Raw genomic sequence first — 22095 nt, 5'->3', positions numbered from 1 at the left:
AAGACTTGGTACGATTTGGCTAAGACTAGCTTTCAGTCCACCTTTCAAGTAGGCCCTAAGTCAACAATTTGTTGGTCAGTCTTAGCCAAACTCGTACCAAGTCTTTGATCACTGATGTATTCCAAATTTTAAAAATGGTTACAGTATGTCATTTACCGATTTGCATTAAAAACAAAACAATAACACACACAATTGTATGATTAATGTGGGGATATGCAGTCTGTATATTGACAGAGACGGATGTTTTCAAATGGAGAAGTCGCGCCTAGAATCGCGGTTTAAAACCACTAAGAAACCAATAAAAAGAATTATTATACCAAAGGTAAGCCTAGCCAAACAAAAAAAAGATCCCTCAGCCGCCGAAGAGAAGCTGTTCAAGCCCACCCCCCCCCTTCAAAAATCGGGAGGGGGCATTCTACTCTGAGCTTCACCTCCCATCTTGGCACAATTTTTGGTTCACTCTTTTCCCATCTGTTACGACGCAGAGTACTTTTCTGTTAAAATCGCAATTTAAGGTGTTATAAAAGAAAACAGTGCCAATATCTTCGATTCTCCGTCAGTAAAATCTTCCAATGTTGGAACGCACTGCTGATGTCCCTTGTCCAAAAACTGTCGAACTGTTGTGAAAGTCCAGTCTGAAATCCGTTTTCGAAACTTAGTTCAAATAGAACGTGGGGTACACTACGTGTACTACAGACGTTTGGCCAGCATTTTCACTCAAAATTAGCTCATTGTTTGGAAGTAAGCTCAGCAACCTGCCAACCAACACGAAAGAACCCTCCCCCCTTTTCTAAGTTTACTGCAGAGTGTTATAAAAAGGCAATCCTTTCGTTTTAGAAGTCACAGCGAGAAATTGAAACACATCTGCTGGATGCGCCACCTCAATCCCTGTCTGGTTCTTGACAGGACAGCCTTGAAGACTATTATTTACTTCACGACCAATTTCGCGTCATATAAAATGACACAGATGCATGCCAATATGCTGAACTTATGGACAAGGATTGTATGCTAAATGGGCCAACTTTTCATTCGCTTGTATGGTAGAACGGAGGCCGTGCTCTCCATGATTTAACAGTGGGTTAAGATGGACTGATAACAGTGCCCTACGTGTCACACGACTGCTTCTTATCATTCACCACATCAAAGTCTTCCAGGTCGACTGATGAGCCCCCGTGTAATGGCCCGCCTAGAAGCTGCCAACAGCTGCCTATAGCGAAATAGGACATCCATGCGCGTCCATCGTTGTTAATCTTTAAAAAGGAGTCTCTGAAGATTACAGGTTCGACCCAAGTCAATTTCTCTGTCCTTTATAATTAATAAGTGCACCTAGCGAGTCGAGATTCGACGCAAAGTTGCCTAATACAAATTCATTCCGCTCATTAAATGAAACCTTCAAGTCAACAAAAGTGCAACAAAAGCACAGATGTGCAAGTTAAAGATTTCCTTTCCAAGTTCCATGTGTGCGCATGATTTATTTAGAACTAAAGCAGACACAAATTGTAGAGAGACGTCAAACACAGATCAAATCCTTCTCTTTTATTAACTAAACGAAAGCAGAATTGAGTTCAGTTCTGTTTTGGTCTGAAAGCAAGCTCAAAAATAAGAATATCACGTGTGCCAAAAGCTTAGCAAAGCGATTCTCCAACTGTTCCCTTGTCAAAGGACAGTCTAACAACACAGAAAGATTCTTCGACAGGGAAAATTTAAATGTATTCTACAGTTCATACGCAATTTGAATTTACAGCTTTTAAGGGAGAATAGAGACAATCTGTTTCATGTGGTTTATTTAGTTAGAAAAATGGATGCACATCAACTATTTCTTGAGCGAGTATTGATGGAAAGCCAATGTACAGATTAAAAAGGACCAAAGCTTAAGTGTTTTATACGGAAGTCTAGTTTTCTCTGAAGGGAATTCTAACGCCACTTGGTGGGTCCAAAGACACTGCAAGTTAAATGTACAACGTATTTTATTTCCTCGAAGTGGCTGCTAAACAGCTGATCAATGACATGTAAGTGACGTCAGAAGTTCACTCAGAAACCCACGGAAGGTGGGAGTCTACCGTAAATGTGGCTCACAACAAAACAACGTACATCCATCAACTCAGCTTTGTTATCAGTGAGATTTATACACAGCCTTTTAAATTACTTCCTTCCAAAATTTAGTTATATTTAAATATTTGCAATCAAACCATTTTTTGTACCACAAACTAATAAACAGCAATTGCAACCGATGCGTTCCGATTCATTTCCCAATGGATTTCCTCTGCTGCAAAAACCCTTTTCTTTTAAAATGGAATTTATACTGTCAATTCGGGAGACTATCAACACGCCACACACAACATTGCGTACTTCGTACAAGGCGCTAGACAAGCACAGAAGGGGGGGTTCCACGTGGTAACTCATTCAAACAATTCAAGTTTCATATTCCCAAGGCAATGAAAAGACAAGGAAAACCCATATAGTATAATTATGACGAGCGTATTAGAATTCACATATTATACATGTAGACTATTGTAATTGCAATTCACCTTACACTTAACTGACTACACTGCATGTGCATACACGCACAGGTTGTAGGAAACTAAGAAGTCAGGACAAGAGAGAAAAAACAGATTTTTTACAGTCTAAAAATAGACGGGCACAATATTCGCTAAATGCAGTTAGTCGGTAAAAATATATTCTTCAATTTTTTGCCCTTCAATCGGCCGATTGTTGTAGACGCTGTAAAACACAATCGAGTAGTGACTGTGCTTTAAAAATGGCAATGATCATATGAGTTGTTGAAACAAGTGAGAGCTATCCCAGCCTCCACGTTTAGAGTCAAAGGAAATTTTTGACAGCTTTTAGAGAGCTCCTATACAACACACAGATCCAAAAACGGGACCCTGTTTTGGGTGCACACACACACTCTTACACGTGTAAGTTGATAAACGTCACTCACTGTAAAATATTGAAGAGCACATAAACGAGCTAGAGATGAGACGTTGGAACCAGATGTGTGACCAACTTGAAGTTGCCTTCGAGCTACAACCACTCTTCGATCCCTCTAAAACATGTTACCGTGACTATTAACAAATACCCTGGTACAGGTTAATGATGCAGTCGGGACATCTTTTCTGAAGTTAAGGAGGAATTACAACTATAAACACTTTGCAGGTTTTAAGAAATGGTCCTTCAACACATTCTGAGTGCCTGAAAAAAATGGTAGATAACCTCTTTCCCAAATTAAAAAAGATGTAATAATTTCTCGACAGTCATATTTAAGCATACCAAACTCAGGCATGAGCCTTCCTGGACAAGTAAAACCCCTTGTTAAAACAAAATGAATCTGAACACACTAATGACAAATTTTGGCAATTTCCTCTCACACTGTCATACTCTTGAAATCTCGTGACGACCTACTGGTGTGATAGCCTTCTACTACACAGACACCCAGCCAAATACTGGACAGGCCACCAAGCCTGATAGGAGCCCGGCTACATCTTTAACTCATGGCTACGGCTGGCATAAACACAGTCAGAAAATTGCTGCAGTCACTGGCCTGCTAACTTCCAAAGGTGTGTTTGCTATTGCCGGGCCAAGCCAAGACCTGGCACAGTCATGATCCTATGGGCAGGACGCTGCACTCACACTATGGCTGTTGTACAACACAGCACCTAACAGGAAACTAGACCCCGGAGACCTAACTTTTAAGCAATGACACCACATTATACATGTATATTGACAACAAAACAGCATCAGCCGCTAAATTCTGTAACATGATGATCGCATGCTGTAAACTGCACTATATCTACAGCCAGAGTGCTAGCTAAATACATGTACATGCCTGTTCATTCCAACATTTTTCTCTGCTTACCACTGTAGCTATAAAAGACAAAACCTGTCAATGCTGCCCTGTATATACAATTACACGTACGTAAGGCCCTACCCCATCAAGGTATGACACTTGTTAACTTGAGTGATTTACTTCAAGGCTGTCACTTACGTGGCAGAGTCATCAAAAGATCGTGGCATATCTCAAGTTGCTCGTGTAGAATGGAACAGGGGTGGTTTCTGTGCATGCAGCATTTTAACATTTTGTGTTTACCTGTAACTCACTGTGACAAGAGCTTGATCACTGATAACAGGACGTTCTCTGAACTGATGGGATAATAATCACAACATAATGTTCTTTGTGCAACGTGAGCTTGCAAATGGCCAGGACTGCTCGAAGTCTGCCTGTGACACAGGAAGAAGAGATGTTTCTTCAAGCTGCTCTGAGAGTGATCTAGCCATATATTATGCCCAGGTGATTTGTTCTGACAAATAATATGCATGTAAACATTTACACACGCTGGGTAATTCAGTGTGGAAAGGGTGACATAATCTTGAAAAAAAAGGAAACACTTTGAACTGTTTCCACCTGCAATGTCAGTGTTTTCAGTGAGGACGAAGTGGCACACACAGCCAAATAAATCAGTAATTTGATTGCGCTGCAGACATCAAGTCAATATTTGAGATCACCTTTCCACCACAGTCACTGCCCCTCACTGTTATTTTCTCTACCACCTTTCAGAAACACCCTTCAAGTCATGAACACGGTAGATGGTTCATACCCAACCAACAGTGCACACCTCTGAGGTTCCACATGCAGCAAGTGTAAGCTTATGACATGCACATGGACTTCCCAACCGGGTCCCAAGGAGTTCAAACTCTTTCAATTAACACATTCATGTAGATCATTCATTGAGGGCAATCACGAAACAAGTGGGTGTAACATAAGGTCTGAGATGTTTGCAATATAGTTATATCTGATTCCCAAACAGGGTAACAAATATCAATATTACCTACCCCTGAATATCCAAGACTCTCATTTATTTATTCAGGGCTGTCTAACTTCTTTCTAACACTATCTTTCAATATTTTATACTCCATTTGCAGAAGAATAACAACAACTATGGAGCACATGTATACACCTAGCAGACATAACAGATTATCATTCAAAAGCCCACTTGGAAATGGAAAAACACAAAAGTCTAGCTAAATCCCTACTTTACATAATTGAATAAAAATATCATCGGAGGTGTCCGTGGACAGAAAAACCATGTCATTAAGACTATAAACATTAACATTTGTTTTCAGTTTTAACTTGTAACCCCTAAATGTAATGTACATGTGACTTTGCTGTGAGGTGGAAATTACTCCAAAACTAGAAATCCCTTCATAAACGTTGCAGGTCTGATGAGTTCTTCATTGAAAACCTTTAAACATACCCTATCCTGGCCCTTCCAGATTCTTTTACAAATCTACTAGGAGGTTCAAGATTCTGTAGGGCTCAGGATGATCAAATCCTGCCACCAACCATATTACTTTACATGAAGCTGGTTGCAATGAGCCTGTGGTTCCAAAACAGTGAATGATTTTCAACATGTAAAAAGGTTATGAGAAAGCAAATACCAACAGATATGAGATTAATGACATGGTGCTCAAACTGACATCTTCAAACCTCCATTCTTTTCTTTAAAAACCTCTAAAAATCACAAAATTTTCAATAAATTCGTTCTTTCTCAAAACATGAATATTGTGGGAGGATTCACTGATCTCTGACTGGCGTCATCGTAATTTACATAAAAATCCAATGAATATTCATACAGTCAACTGAGTATTCCTACACTTACTGAATATTCAACGTAATTGCGGGCCTGAACAGGGAGCTTATACAGCCACGGCAGCAGCAGCAGGGGCCACGCTCTCACCATTGTTCATACCGTCGTGCTGTACAGCATCTTTTTTCAGGCTATCGATGCTCTCTGAGGGGGCAGCGTCATTTGGTACATCCTACAAGGAAAAAAGAATTCCCCAAACAAACGACAATGAGTGGCAACGTTATGTCGGTGCACTGAGCAAAAAGGCTTGCCGTTTGTGTGCTCCATGGTTATCCCTCCACTGTAATGATGTATTCTTGACAAGGCTAATGGGTTAGTCAAAATCAGTCAAATAACCCCTATGTGTCTATGCAATATGTCAAGTGGAAGGAATTTTTTTACTTTGAGTGTTATAGCAAGGCCAAATTGTCTTTATGAGTGATTCCTTCATATACATGTACAGTAAAATCTCGATACCTTGAATCTCTGGGGAATGGATAAAAAATTCGAGTTATCCGAAATTAAAGTTAAAAGAAGGTCCCGATTTCTTTTGAAGTTAAGTCATTATTACGATGTGTATCATAACATGTACCTCTACGCTGAGCGCACAGTTACCGTAAACCTCCCTACGATGACTTTTGAAATGATATTGTGGTTATTTTATACTTTGGTGCCACAAGTTTTTGTTCATAGAAAGACATTTTTGCAGAGGATTTTTGTTGTCAACGGCTGATAAATAATACATTACATGTACTATAAATCATTTACACTGTGTACCTTTGAGTGGCAAATCTTTCTTTTGCATTGTGCATGTGTGATGTATTGTGGTGGTCCCATTTCTGATACCGTGTACTCGGGCGGGGTTTCCCGATGAGTCAGACGACTTTTTTCATCACATGAGGGCGCACCTTTTTGCGCTTCAATAGAATTTCATAAAGACAAAAATACTATTGGTGTCTATTTTTATTTTTTGTTCTTCGTTCTTTATTTTCAAACTTTTGTTTATTTTTGGGAGTGAGATTTGGCTACGCAAAAACTCTGCACTGCAGTCACGTGGTTGGTCCACTGCGCATAAGCATGCTTTGTTTTGTGGCTCTAATTGGGCCGCCATCGCAAGGGTGAGTGCAAGCAGTTGGGCCGGACCATTAGGCCAGACTTTAACGTGGTGCGTGCGGCATACACAAAGATCTCCTATGCATTGCCGCAGCCACCGCAAAGAGCCATCAGTTAGCGTGCCAACGCACTCTCTACAATGGGCCAACGGTAACAACTGGGCTAATTCCTGCAAGTCGGATTTTGCGGTCACGGTGTGGTTTACGTGTCTAGATCGATCATCATTGTAGCGCGCTTGCAAGTGTTCCTGTGTGAAAAGACAAAGTGTGCGTGTCAGAAATGATTCATAACTAGACCCACGTTCTGCTTACAGTTTCTGGAAGTATTTTGGCGGCGGTTTCTTTTGGATCTGCTTCATAAAAACTTCGAGGTAAACGAATCCGGCAACATGAGCAGTTTGAGTTAAGGATATGTTTTGTACATAAAAGCCTATGCTTTCGGTGGAAATTAACCCTAACTCCCTAAGGTGTGTGCAAAATCACATTAAATTGGAGGATTCAGGACTGTTAGGGTTAATTATTCTTTGAGTTAAGTGGAGTTTCGAGTTAACCGACTTTGAGTTATCGAGATTTTACTGTACATGTTAATGTGGAAACAAGGGAAATTCCCACAAGGTCTTTTCCCTGATGATATAAGCAGTCTAGTTTGTCTCAGTGAGACAGCTGGGAATGCGTTGTAAGAGGAGTACATCAGTGTTGTAGTTGAGTTTGTCATAAGCCCCTGCAAGTCCGCCACAAGCAAGCCAATCACAGTCACAGGCTATTCAAAGGAGCTTTGTTGTTGTTCCTTGCGACTGGTCTAAGAAGAGATCTGTAACCCTTTTTGAGATGGGACTTGACTATACAGAGCAAACTTAAGGGTCTGGTTTAAAACCAGAGGTCTGTTTCAAAGTTTTGATTCCTTCTGCTTTGCAAAGTTAGCATTGCTTGTTTCACATACTGGTATCATGTAGTAACACGTTATGACAACTCTGAAATATGGCACATGGACTTTTTAACCCTTCACGAAAGAATGGCACAGCACAGGTCCCTAAAAGGAACCACATAAAAATATCCCATATCACTGCAGTTAGCGATTTGAAACATGATTTACGGTTCCCCAGGCACAAATGGGATATCACTCATCATCAATTTTGCCTAATAGTCAGGTTGCTAATGGGATGCAATTATGCTTACCCTTGAAATAAAGCCATAATAGTGCGGTGTGGATAATGTATTCCACAATGTGTCGCCATGGATCAGCCAATCAGGATTAGGGATTCAAATCTGCTTGAAGACTGTAACTGACATTGTTTAACAGTCTCCTTGAACAAAGGCTCTTTGCACACAACCGTGTGATTTGCCATGCAGGGAAAGTGGATATCGAAGTCACAAAGTAACCCTGGTCGTGCCAAATCCAACCACCAGAAATTCTAGGCAATTCACACTTATCCTGGAGGACTGTGGGAACTCTGGCACTACTCACCTGTTCTTTGGTTGGTTCCTCAACAGGTTTCTCAGTCACTGCAATAGAATCAATCAAGACATTTAATGTTTCAAACAGTAACTGTGGGCTTGAATGCTACGAAGCACTGCTGCTGTATTTTGTAGATAGCAAAAACGTTGGCAAGAAGGGTAAGTATTAGTAGGGTGCTGTTTGTGTTGGTAATTCATTAATTCATTTGTCACAACAAAAGGACAGCAAATGGTATTGGTGTTGGTGCACTTGACCATGTATACCATAAGTATGCGCACATCCAACAAACTCCATATATTGGTGTTATGGCATACACTTTGGAAGCAAAGTACAGGCTACGTATGCAGAGCAAGAGAGAGCGCTCTCTTAGATATGATGCCTTCCATTTAGGCCTAACTAGTTTGTTATGATATTTGCAGTTCACTGGTTGACGCATATCATCCCTCGTTTATTGTACAATTTAACAGTGGAGGCTGGTAAACTTCAACTGATTACTTTAGCTTGGCAGTTGGCTTTGCCTTTCCATTCATCAGAGGTAGGGGGGTACAACTAATGCACCATCAACCCAATTTCAACACAAGGTTACTGTGACATTCAGTACACTGTGACAATGCTGACACTACAGTTCTTCAGAACAAGTGCGACATTGTACATAACTGCTGGGTCACTCTGTAAGTTCAGGGTCTGAAAGTGGGGCATTTGGAGTCCTTGTTACACCTGACCTGTGTAATCCGCTCCGAGCAGGAACAACAGAGGGTGTGTTTTGAAATGAAATGAACAGTCCTTTCGTACTCACTCATTGCATAGGTGCGCAAGTCTATGCGCATTAGACGTGGAGAACACTGAGTATGCGCAACGATTTTAGTCTAGAATGTGTGGTCTTCGTGTGCACGCTGAACGCGTGCAAGAACCCGGTTGGAAAACTTAGTACCATCTGTCTTTCTTTCGCCGGAGGAGGTGCACTTTAGCTCAGGGCGGGGATATGACACAGAAGTATCAATGAAATTCATTTCCAATTGTTTGCATTAATAGCACTATTGGAAATAAGAGAACATACATGTAACCTGAACTTACAGAATCATACATGGCAAATGCGACAAGAACACACACAGAAATTGGAGCTCAAATGTACAGAATGACCCTGCTGACTAACGTAGTGAAGAACAGTCCAAGTCAACACCAGTGTGTGAATAACAAGGGTACTTCTGCCGTGCTTATTATTTGACCACACATCATATGCAGCTTATCTGCAGTCATTGGCAATTTGACGAGGAGGTGCTAAGCTGGCACGGCTTCAGGAATACATGTACTCTATGACAAGGCCAGGTGGCAAGCAGGGTTCATTTGTGTAGGTTACTTACTGTCAATCTTTTAAATTATCATCAATGCTCATTCATTTTTACTGCAGTGCTGCCAATGAAAAAACCCCTGACACAGCTCAACAGTAAAGGACAGTTTCAACAGAATGGTAGGATCAAATTTTATAAACCTGATGGTCAAGTACCCCAGTATCCCCATGATCAGCTGAAGTATTCCTCAGCCCTTTCTCCTACAGGAAAAGGTCTTCAAAGTAGAAATTATTATCACGCACTGTGCAGGAAGCAACAACACATTCTATATTCTGAAACTTTCAAGAGCATCAAGCTCGATGTACATGTACAGAACTAAAGTGCAGGCTCTTCCATAATCCTGTTGGATCCTTCAAAGCCTCCGGGTGGATTTTGAAGGATCTAGGCAGGTCACAAGTACATGTAAGGCCTGGCATGAAAAAAAAGGACATAACACCAAGTATGTAGAGAAAATTCAACCCCTGTGAATCCCTCCCAGGCCTTTCTAGGGTTAAAGAGTGAGAGCAGGAGAGTGGTGCAATCATTCTGTACAAGTGCAAAGGAAAGCTGATTGACAGACATGCTGAAGAGAGCAACAAGCACATGTATAAAAACTATGCGGTGATAAGAGTGGAGAACAGCAATGATTCCAGCTCCAAGCACAGGATACCAGCCTTCTCTTTTGAAGGCTAACAATGCTAAGCATGCCAATACATCTAGCAAATGCTAGTATCACTGGTAGAAATAAAGCCAGGTGCATTGCCTGTCGTGCTGCAGCCTTCTATGGTTGCTGAAGGGGTGAAAGATCAAGCAATTTTCCACATCACCGAGGTTCTTTTCTTTCCCAGTCAGTACCGAATTCCTGAAAAGCCTACTGTCTGAAATAGAACGTAGATTGGAAAAGAGAATCCCTACAGATGCCACCAAAAAAGAAGAAAAATTCTACACTTTAGCGAATGTGAAGATTGAGCACCTTTTTCAAAACCTCACTGGCAATTTTTAAAATCTTTTTAACCTGCTTTAGTGTTACCAAGGGGCCAAGTTGGAACGGATTCAAGCAAGCATCCTATCAACAAAAGCCACTGCACTATGCAACGTCATGCACAACTCAAGCCTCTCCTGTCCTCACCCTTCTCCTCAGACTCATCTAGCTCCGCCCCTCCAGGGGTACCAGGAGTTGGGCTGGGCTCGGCATCGGACGCCGGCGTGATCGTAATTTCGGGCTTTGTAAGGAATTGCAGTGGCGGCAGTGACGGTGGGCACTTGCGGTGGGCCGACGGAAGGTCTGTTAATGACGTGAAACAAGTGGGTTAGGGGTGCGTCCCCCCAAAAAAGACATGAGAGGTTTGTGTAGCTGAAAGTGGAAAAAGTATAATGCACCCTCCTATAATGGTTCTAATTTATGTTAAAAATGAATTGTGAAGATGATGCCGAGGAATGTCAAGCATGAAATGGAAAAGAAACAATAGTAAAAGCAGCCAGCAAGAAAAAAAAATTGCTGGCAACAATGGTCTCTCTAGTGTGAAGACCAAGAATTGTAAGTTCCTATCAAATAATGCAGAGAGTTCCTGCACTGGTAATTGTGCTTTCTCAAAGATCACTGGGCCTTTCACCAATTATTTGGTTTTAATAACCACTCCCCCCCCCAAACCTTACAGGAACCATCATCAATGCATGTTTACTAAAGAATTTTGGTTCTGCTTTCTACTCTCTGATCAGGCTCTACATATTTGTAGACCTTATTGCTGATCAAATGCATGAGAAGTCAAAGTTTGTAGAATGTTCACATTTCCTACCTACCACACATTCTGCATTTTATAGCGGCGGTATTTATCATTTGGTGTTTTGACCACTTCATGATAGTTGTGATGCATTATGAATTATTGATTACTTTAAACTGAGGCTCAGCCATACTTTGCTAACCCCTGGTACACGTAAGCCAAAACAATGACTGTGACTTAGCAAGACAAAGTCTAACCACTTCATGCCCGGTGGAGTTAGCAGCATGGACATGCTGTCAGGCGCTTTTCATATTTTCCCTTTTTCAAAATTTGTCAAAAATTCCTATCTTCATTTACTGGGCACATACACCCAAACAAATGACAGTCTTGTGGCCACTCTAATCTGACAGCCAACCTAGATTGATGTGCGAGTAGTACAGCCAGGCCTGCAACCCAGTAAAAAGCCCCAACTGTGCAGTGTCACATTATTTCCTGTTTATTGAATTGGCCAGTGTGTTGCCACACTGCACATCGGTATTGTCTCTACTCAATGCAGCCAGATTAAACAAGCGCAGCGGTATTTTCTCGCTTATCGCTAGAGTAATGGAGCACTTTTATCCCCGCTGATAATCCGTGGGCACTGAAAGTGGCAAACAGTGGTACTGTTTCAAAACAATGACGGATTACCTCCGCCATAAATGGCCAGCACTCTGTGCTGACAGCGTATGAATCTTGATGGACAAGTCCCAGCAGCTTGGTCTATTGTTTTTTCAGAGTTCGGTCACCCCGGCCATGAAAAAGGGCTCTGGGCTCCGATTTTGGGCACCCTGGCTATGCATACAAAGCAAAGGTCTCCGATACCAGGCTCCTTAGCAGGAAGTGGTTAATAGCAGCATCCAAAATACTCTGTGCAGTAAGGTAAGGAAGTACATAGGAAAATAAAAGATCTCAGAAGGCAGCAAGAAATGAGCTGTGCCATATTGGAATACAGTTGTGACTTTGAAAACTGTGAAATAGCATTATTGGACAAGCTGGTGATAACAGGTGACAGATTTTGAAACATGTATTGAAAAACGCACTGCAATGCATTGCAAAAAACAAAATAAACAAATAAAGCAGAAACATCGGCTAAGCCTTGATTAGTTTGCTGTCAAACTGACCAGCCAAATCACAGAAGCAACATCTAGCCCTCAAAATGTTCAATTCAAGCAAACAAAGCCGTGACAAATGACATGCACAGGCTTGCAACAATAATCACTCAGTTTCAAGCTCACCAACTTGTCCGGCAGCCATGCTCTGTCCAACCTCCGTTTGTGGGGCTACTGTTTGTTGTTGCTGTTGCTTGGTAGGCTCCTGAGCAAGACTGACTGCTGTAGCCTCGACACTTTCCGTTGTAGGAGGAGAAACAACTTTCTCAGTGACAGATTCATCTACCTTCTGTGCACTGGAGTCGACAACCACTACTTCTGGCTGCTGTTGGGGCTTTGGATCTGGCTGAGTTACCGGCTTCATACTCTCAACTGGAATTACGACTGGAGATGTGATAACCACAGGGGCAGGGGCTGATGTCTCGGCCTCTGTCCGGGAGGGGGCAGATGGTTCTTTGGCCTGTGAAGTCTCCAAAGTGGCCATGGGCGGCTTCGGGACTGACTGAACTGTTTGCATTTTAGGGGGTGATTGGGCCACCATGGGCTGGACGGTAGGCGGAGCAGCTGCAGGAGCAGGTGTAGCCTTAATCACCTGTGGTGGGGCTGCGGGCATGGCTGCTGGCTTGTTGACCTCCTGGGTTACTGGGGCAGAGGTCTGCTTCTGTGGAATCTCTGCCGCTGTGATCTTGACCACCGGGTTGGGCATCTTGTGGACCGGGGTCCGTCCTGTGGGCTGGGCCTCTGTCTTAGCTGTTGCTGTGCATGTCTGGGCTTTATCTGTTCCATTAATTGTCATGGAGTTTGGTAAGTTATGTCAGTATGTGAAAAGTGAGTTGGATCAGTAGGTGTAAGTCAGTAAATCACAAATTCATGCACAGTTAGGGTAAGAGTTATGGTAAGGATTAGGGTAGGACAGTGAAAAAACAGAGGGATTTGACATTACTCAGAAATGTTACAGTACGGGTTGAAGTTATTTGTGCGCAAACTAATCACAAAAACTCTGAACTGACTTCGTCAATAATATACCGTAATTATTGGAATGTAGGCCGCACGGTGTATAAGCCCCGGCACAGAAAAATCGGCATATTAAGATTTAAGTCAGTGTATATGCTGCACCAGCTTATAAGCTGCACCGCGGTGCTGACGATCAACCATGAAGGTGCTTCATACTGAAGCGCCAGTACAGTGAATCAATGGTTCCACAATACGTGCAATCGTAATAAATATAAGAAAAGTGCAAACAAAAGTCACCATAAAAATTGAATTTTAAGTCCTCAAATTGAATAACTTTTGTGGGCTGGATGATTGTCCTGATGGGCTGTGCATCAGCTATAGACCTTTTACCCAGCGGCCAGGAAAAGTTATGCGGTTGGGGACATACAATAAAATCTTGGTAACTCAAAGTTGGTTATTAAGTCTAAAGATCGTTTTATCTCGATCTTCGACTATTTTTTTCCCAAAGAATAGGCTTTTATGCAAAAAAACCCTCTGTAACTGTCCACAACACGACATCTGGTTATGTCAGTGGTTTTGTGACACAGATCAAAAGTACACTGCCCAATTGCTTCAAAAATGAAAAATCTGCTGCGAGACCTTGGTGCGCGTCATCACTTTGGAACCGCTTGTGTGCATGCATGCTGCACATGGATGTATGCACTGCACGCACCATCATGATTGCAACAAACCCCATTTTCAGGCTAGCCTGACTGCTACTGCAGACCCATTCATGGACAGTCCAGCTGTTTGGTTTTCTGATAACAACATGACCACAGAAAGTGTTGTCATCGGGAAACCCAAGTGAAAAAACCTGAACTTCTGTGGCATGTTACGCCGAACACAATCAGTAAAGATGAAAGATCTGTCATACAAAGGTAGACCATTGAAGCGGTTGATTTTTATTTCACGGTAGAAAGAAATCTTTAGGTAACAAAAATAAAAAATCTTAGTAGAGTGATTAATTGTCTGTACAAAAATACACTATGAGAATGAATAAAAAGCAGGAAAATAATCACTAAAACTCTCGCCACAGCAGAGCAAATCAAGTTTAAAATAACATACACATTTCAGGTATGTGTTTCGTGTCCCCATGACTGTGCCACCTGCATGTGGTACGCATGGCCCAGCAGCAGTTTTTTGTGACTGATTTTACCGTGTAAGCTGCCTAGTGTATAAGCTGCAGTGACATTTTTCAGTATGAGAATCAATGTATAAGCCGTGGCTTGTATACATGTAGTTGAATGAATTTTACAGATATTTATTGCTGGGGAGGCAGCACACAAAAAGCATATACGTGAATGCAGCCACTTCTCCTTGTATGAACAAGCCAGCATCATGCTGCCAAGTGTCACACTGACACACAGGCAAAAATGCAAATGCGTTACTTGTGACAGCTAGGCTATGTGTGGCTAAAGGGCATCAACACATTTTCTAGGCAGCATCTGGGCACTTGTTCAGTACAGGCTGGCAAGTTTTTCTCTCCTTGGACTAAAGACAGCACTTTAGAGCGCATCAGGGCAAGTCTGTGACAGCTTTCATTCACAGCTCACTACCTTGGCTGTTTGATCAACTTGCTGGAAAGAGCTGACACAGACTAAACTCCTTAGGAGTATCCACTCCCTCCCACTTCCTCACAAGGACAACAGTGCCTCATGTCAGTAGGAATTAGCCCTAGCCATACAAGAAGGCAACAGGATTTGGCCAGAAAACTGGGGAAGTCTGTGGACACCTGAAGCAGCTTATGGGGGAAAGTGGTTTTGAAAAAAAAAAAAAAGCCCCAATTTGGGGTCAATCTCCCAGTGAGAGGCAGTGCAGGGTATCTGAAACAGCTACATGTATATCTGATTCTTCTTCGAATGAATTTGCTGTTTCCGACATTAGCCTCAATGTATTACCACACTTGTCCAGTCTTAAACTCTTCACCGAGCAAAGGTCAAAAGTTGAAGGATTCAATTCACATGGGAAGTGTTGCCCATTTCAAAGCAAATACAGCAAAAGCTTACAATGTTTTCTTCCGTATGCCAGACATGGTACAGAAAACATTTGCTTTATCAAAATGCCACAGGAAATCCCAGTATATTCAAGTACAAGCTTTTGCCTGTCGGCGGTCAACGGAGGGCGCTGTATTACCACACAGCATTGCCCCTTATCCATTTACTACCTTGATTTGTTTCCATTTTTTCATCTTTGGAGTCAACATTCTCTGCCTTTCCATTCTTTTCATCACTCTGAGCATCAGGTGCATCTTCACCTGCAGACAAAACAAACAGCGAAGATGCTGAAGAAAATGTGTGACCTGCTACACTAAAGGAAGCATAAATTTGGAATTTTTCAAAACTGACGTCCTAATTTTCTCACTGGCATGTTCTCAGTGTGTGTGTCTATGCATGTGAAAGCATGAACAATAAATGACTCTACATAAAACAAGATCCTATGTCAGACTGAATTGAAACTTTACAGATGTGCTGATAATGAATGTCTTCACATGCATGCTAAGTTTTAAAAACATTTAGCCCGGGTACAGCTAACGTTTTAAGGGAGATCCTTCCCAACCTGCGAGTAGAAAAAAAACTCAACGTTTCCCCAGTAAACTGACTACAGACTTTTCTCTACGTATGACATACAATCCAGCAGTTGCCAAAGAGAGAAACCTGTTCAGAGTACCAAGATGCAATAGCTGTTGTCTCTCTAAACCAACTACGACTTTATGCCTCAGCCTAATGCAGTCTAATGTTCTTAATGTAACCTCATCAATCTAATCTCATGACCTAACATACAAAGACCTGACATCAAACTAAACTATTGAGAAAATACCTCATGACCTGATCTGACCTATTGGCACACAGTGCACTGACCTCAATGTCTCACCTAATGTAGCCTCTTTGGTCCAATTTTGGTAAATTGATCTCATCATTGAACCTGACATCACAGCCTCTCCTGGCTCCCTTGACTCTCATGATCTAGTTGACCTTTGACCTAACCTCTAACCCTGGCCCCTTCCAGCCTACCTTCTTTCTTGCTATCACCTGCAGCTACTGCCTTCTCATCTTCCCGTGTCACCTCCGCTAGCTCCTCGGTATCTTCCTTGGAAGTCTTAGACTCTGGTTCTTCATCCTGAGTTGGCTCTGGCTGTGCCTTGCGCTTTCGACCCCTAGTTTCCTGGTTGGCACAAAAAAGTCCTCCTTTCAAGTGTAAGTAAGCCACATTGTTTTCCTTCACGCCAAAACCAAGATATTGACTAGTATAAAATAATGGACAAAATAGCAATAGTTACCATCTGCAAGAAACAAGACTATTAGATAGGGATGGAAGAAATGCATTGTGTGGCTGCATTGTGCACAATACCTTCTTAGGAGATGGGGTCTTCTTAATAGAACCTGCTGGGCGTCCACGACGTTCCGGCTTCTCGGCTGAGGTTGGGGTCTTCTGTGCCCTAGACACTGGCTTGGGTTCTGGGGAGGTCTGAGGTAGGGCTGCCAGTCGAGAGCTACGCCTCCGTGGCTCAGTGGCCGGGGATTGCGTCTCCGAGCGAGTTTTGCGTGGCATACTTCCTGGTCTCCCCTTTATTATTCTGCACAATGAATGACACCAGGCACTTTTACTAAGAATGTAACATAATGTACAAGATCCTTATAGATCTATAGCTCTCTGAATGCTATATGATCCCTGGGAAATCAGAGTTTTTTCAAACATTTTTAGATCAGTCTCAAACGGTTTGTACTCAGTTTGTCACAGGAAGTCTATGTAATTCCTCCCCATCAATAAAGCAAACTAGGTGTTGGTTTTATGTTCTAATAATAGTAGATGGTCATCCACACTGGATCCAAACCTTTAAGTGTGAATCTAAGAGATGGGTTGTTTGCCAGAACCATGTCCTGGAATCAGATACATTCTGTATACACTCCTACAGTACCACCCACAAAACCTAAGGCACTATTACGTCTTGTAGCTCTTCTAGTGCCATATACATGTATCTTATCTCTTGCAGGGTGTGCAGTATTCAGTGTGTCAGAGAGACTAAGAACACTCTCAAGAAGCGTTTCTATGGCCACAGATCTACGGTCAACTCCAAAGGACTACATTCCCCTGAAGGCCACCACTTCAACCTTCCTATTCACTGTATGTCTGACATGAGCTTACAGGGCATAGAATCACTTGGGCACCATAAAGATGCTGTTCGCTTAAACAGGGAGAAGCTTTGTATCAAACGCCTCCACACCATACAACCCCATGGCCTGAACATCCAAGAGGGAAACTACTAATTAACTAATTTCTTTCCCCCTCTTTTGTCTACAGATTATACCCCTCCTTGGGGTTCAGTTCGTTCCATTGTATTTTTTTGATCTCTTCCCACCTTACATCCCTTTGTTAATCAACCATGCCTTTCAGGCAGTTCCCTTTACCCCTTGCCCCTTTATTTAGTCTGCAGCTTTCTTGACCTTTTCTTTTATCCTCCTGCATTCATCCATGCTTGGTTGATTCCCTGTTTGTCCTGTCTTGAGAAAGATTCTGCTTGGATCGAAACATCAGGCCCTCCTTATTTTGTATTTGTTTTGACAATGAATTTGGGGCATAAATTAGATGTGAGGAGAGCATTCAAGCAGCAGCATTTTTCACCAAAGTTTGGTAAATATATGAATTTTTCCTCAGGGAAAGAAAATTGAACCTGGATATTCTCTGGATAGAATTTCTGCCTCTTTTTGAGCCTTGGACTGCAATTTCTGTATCTATATATCGACTGGGCCAAGAGAAAGAAAAAACAAATAGAAAGTATTTCTGATCACATCGCAAACCTACATATAAAAACAGCGCCAGAAAGATTTATGAGCCAACAAGACCTATCAAAAAATGGAAAGAAAGTGCAAATGAGAAAAATTGGGCTTCACTTTAAAGGGAACTGGCAAGGATTCAGTTCACTGGGCACATCACAAATTATTCATTGTGTGAAGTTACATGTATCCCATGGAAAGAGTTCCTTATGGAACACCTTGTGCACAAATCCTATGAGACTGGCCAGAAAAATTTGAGCTTGCGCTTTCTTGAACAGTGGTACTTGTTCATATGAAAGAATGTTAAGATCCTTAATTACATCCTTAAAAATATGTAAATAGAAAATCAATTACTTATTTTCCCTTCCAGAAATTTAGTTTCAGTTTTGGGCATTTTTATTACTCTAGACAAACATCATGTTACAAATGACAGCATTTTGCTTTCATTTCACAGTGTGATTGTGCCAATAAATGTTCACCTGATCTTCAGGGACAGCTTTGGGGTTTTTTCCTAAGCCAAATGACACACACTACGGAAAGAGTTCCATTTACTAATGCCACTTGACACCCTGTGCACAAACCCTATGAGTATGAGACCGGTCTGGAAACGTCTGGGCTTAAGTCATGAACATGTAGGTGTTTTCCTGGTAAACGACTTTCCCTCCTAAATACATGTAAAATTGAACTTTTCTGAACATGGTTTTGCTGTCTGATGGCTAATAGATCACTGTTGGAAATAATTACTGGCATCCGTATATGGAACTCCTTCCCACACTGTGGCCTATTTATTTGTAGGCCTAGGCTATATGACTTTTTTTAGATTTTTTTTTTTTTGGAAGCCCCTCTGCTCTGAGAAATGTCAAGAGGTAGGCTAGACAAAAGTACTTCAAAATGATACACCTCCCTAAAATACTTTCAAATGTACAAAATTACAATAATACAAGGAACCTCCAACTCGCAGATTATGTACGCAGCATGAGATGACCTTTGAACTTTGGCCCAAGCGTGACTTCGTAAAACCTGCACGCGTGCATGCATGCGCAATCTAAGCGCTATTTTTTACGAACAATGCCTAACCAAGCTGGCACACTTCAATGCTAAAAAATCACCCTTTTCTTCAGACATTTGCTATAAAAATTACCTCTGAGCTTCCCACACTATTAAAGATACATACCAACTTCTAACAGGAGGGAAAATACCCCGGGAACGATGAAATTCTGGGCTAAAATCGGCCCGTGAGTTTGTTGCCAAACAAACAAGTGCCTCATAGAGTAGCCTCGCTTTGAGCTGAACTTTGACCTGAATTTATCTTATTGACGAGCGCCACCGTCCGTTTGCAAAGGGATAGGGTAATTTTTAATCCAGTTTAAACGTTTCAACTTTGTGGTGCGGGGTTTGTGTCTGATATTTTATGTTGTACAAGAGGATTTACTTTTTCTTTCTGTTTCTGTGTTTGTTTCTTTGTGTCTGTGCTAACAAGAATAAATCATGTCCATATTGTTGAATATGTGAGTTGTATCCGAAAAATTCCACACGCATTCACTTCCAGAGACCCTCTGCAAACAATCGCAGTTTACAAGACCCTCTCTTAATTTTCCATTACAGATAATTATCTCAGTAGTTTAATGCTAATTTTTCCAAAGTCTTCTTTTTCATAGATAATTCTCACATTTATATTTCCTTCACCAGTATGTGATCTTGCTTTCACTGCATCAGATTCTCTTCCTCGATGTGAAGCAATAAAACCGAACGTGGGTTGGACGCTGCCTGCGAGAAGTAGCGGACGGGTTGCATTGTAAGCCCATAAACTTGACTACCTCCGTGTCAAGTTTTCTTGAAGGGGGTATACGTTTTTCCAGCCAAGTCCAATTAGCAGCAAATTTGAACATAGCGCCAATTTGTGCAGCTGCATGAAAATTGATTTCCTGCGACAGATATAAAAAAAACCTGCACCTAAGCAAACTCCAATGGCAAGCATGCCGCTCTGGACAAATTTAAAATACATTCAATGTATTTACTATAATTAAAGTGAATGCAAGTTAAATCCTTTTATCGTTTTTTGTAGTGCATAGCATGCTACGGTGTAACCATAATAATGATGTGGCCAGACACTGAGGGCCCTGTTAACTGTTCCGTAGTCCATTCTCTGCTACAGGTCTACCATCATGGTTCATTAATACAAGTGTTGTAAGTGAAGGAACGCAGCATGTGGCTGTACGTGGCTATGGAATACAAAACAGTCAGAGGAAGGCGCTAAAGCATTTATTATGCGTACGAAGTCAGCTGTGTGAGTGTTTTAATGACATAGGCCTACTGCAGTATTTTGTAGGCCTCAGATTTTTTTTTTTTGCAAGGCATAGTGTACAAATATATCGACTGCCTTGAGTGGTGTAGTGAACCCAGCCTCCCAAGGTGATCCAGGGAGAACTCTTTTTTTTTCTAACCTCAATAGAAAAATTTCAATAATAATGGAGCCGCGTGTTGGGGATCCACTGGTGATTCTTCTTGGTTTATGCAAATTCCATGTCTCAGCAGGAAGAAACAGCAAACAAACAAGAACCCCCACTACAGTGAAATAAACATAGCCCAGCAGTTACAGCTCAACGTCCAACCACAGAGCCATGGGAGCGGAGCAGTCTGAAGGAACCATGGCGTCAAATATAACTGTCATACACCCGCCAATTTGGAATAAGCGTTCCATAGAAAGACAGAAATAGACCGAAGACGCTTTTGTATGAGGTCCGAACTGGACCAAGAAAGGGCGCAAATTTCCTTGCAAAGGCGGCTCCATTAAAGGGAACAGCACTTCGCTGGTTCGCAAACGACTGTGAAATGTACGCGCGTTGCGGGCGCATCGCTACAACAATCTCCAAAGACTTTGCTTTTGCTCAAAGCGGATGGCATTGGTTTATAGACAGAACTTTGTTTACATTTGGAAATATGTTACCAACATGTGCTTTCACATTCGCAAGTCAAGACTGGCTTATTTGTGACTATGGCAAATTTCAGTCAGGGTTTATGAGTTATTAATTTAACAACACAAAAGAAAGTCTGCGCTATTTTATGCATTGGAGGTAGGCCTACACAAGCAGTGATTAACTTGTAAGCGGGAATCACGGCACAGAGGTCTCTAAGATGTTATGTTCTCATATAAAAAAGGTAGATAAATACCGGTAATAAATGAAGGCTGCATGTGATTAGGTGCACAGTTTTTGCATGAAATTTGAATAATAAATTATTATCACTTGAGAACAAAACATCGAGCTCAAATTCACTAATGTACTGTCCCCGATACACACACTAATAATGCTCCTTTCCCACTGTATACCAACAAGCTGGCTCTTGCTAATGACATGGGTATCTTCTTTGAGAAGAAAATATCTAATAACCATGTTAGGCTTGAAGCTGAACTTCCTATCCGGTACCTGAATCGCCTTTGTTGTGTGGCATTTTATTTGACCAATTTCAACCACTGACTAGGTCACAGGTTGTAGAACTTGTGAAGTCCACAAAGAAATCATGTGATCTGGATCCAAAGCCTACTAAGCTGGTGAGCGATTGCCTTGATGTCTTGCTTCTGGTTATTACCCGGATTATCAACTGTTCATGAGAACCCAGTATATTTCCAAGGGACTGGAAAGAAGCTTTGGTGCGTCCCTTGTTGAAGAGAAACAAACCTCGATCCGATATTAGAAAATCATCGACCGATTAGTAATCTCCAATACATTTCTAAATTGACAGAGAGAGCTGTGTGTAATCAGCTTTACTCCCACATGTGTCAACATTCTCTGTTTCCAGATTTTCAATCGTCTTACCGAAAGTATCATAGCACTGAGACGGCTCTCATGAAGAGCAAGAGTGATATACTGCTGAAAATGAACTCTCAGCATGTCATTTTGCTTGTTCACTTGGACTTAAGTGCTGCCTTTGATACAGTTAAT

The 22095-nt window shown here is 41.7% G+C and overlaps 1 protein-coding gene across 2 annotated transcripts; it reads right to left on the bottom strand.

The window, feature by feature from the left end:
- Positions 1-1521: 1521 nt before the first annotated feature.
- On the bottom strand, positions 1522-19470 carry LOC110977981 (uncharacterized). 2 transcript variants are annotated; one of them, XM_022232565.2, is made up of 8 exons: positions 19329-19470; positions 16731-16956; positions 16394-16544; positions 15547-15636; positions 12516-13166; positions 10650-10805; positions 8202-8239; positions 1522-5817 (listed from the first exon to the last, which is right to left on the bottom strand). In XM_022232565.2, exons 2-8 carry the CDS (start codon positions 16929-16931, stop codon positions 5695-5697), a joined length of 1410 nt encoding a protein of 469 aa, XP_022088257.1. In that variant the 5' UTR covers positions 16932-16956; positions 19329-19470; the 3' UTR covers positions 1522-5694. The 2 variants fall into 2 exon arrangements, with proteins under 2 accessions (XP_022088257.1, XP_022088258.1); XM_022232566.2 differs by lacking the exon at positions 10650-10805.
- Between the last annotated feature and the right edge of the window lie 2625 nt (positions 19471-22095).

This window comes from Acanthaster planci, linkage group LG20, assembly GCF_054643075.1.
Source record: "Acanthaster planci isolate LZ-2023a linkage group LG20, COTS_SCS, whole genome shotgun sequence".
In the NCBI taxonomy this organism is placed as follows: Eukaryota; Metazoa; Echinodermata; class Asteroidea; order Valvatida; family Acanthasteridae; genus Acanthaster; species Acanthaster planci.
Note: the sequence above shows the minus strand (reverse complement) of the source record. Positions and strands in the feature narration are given on the sequence as shown.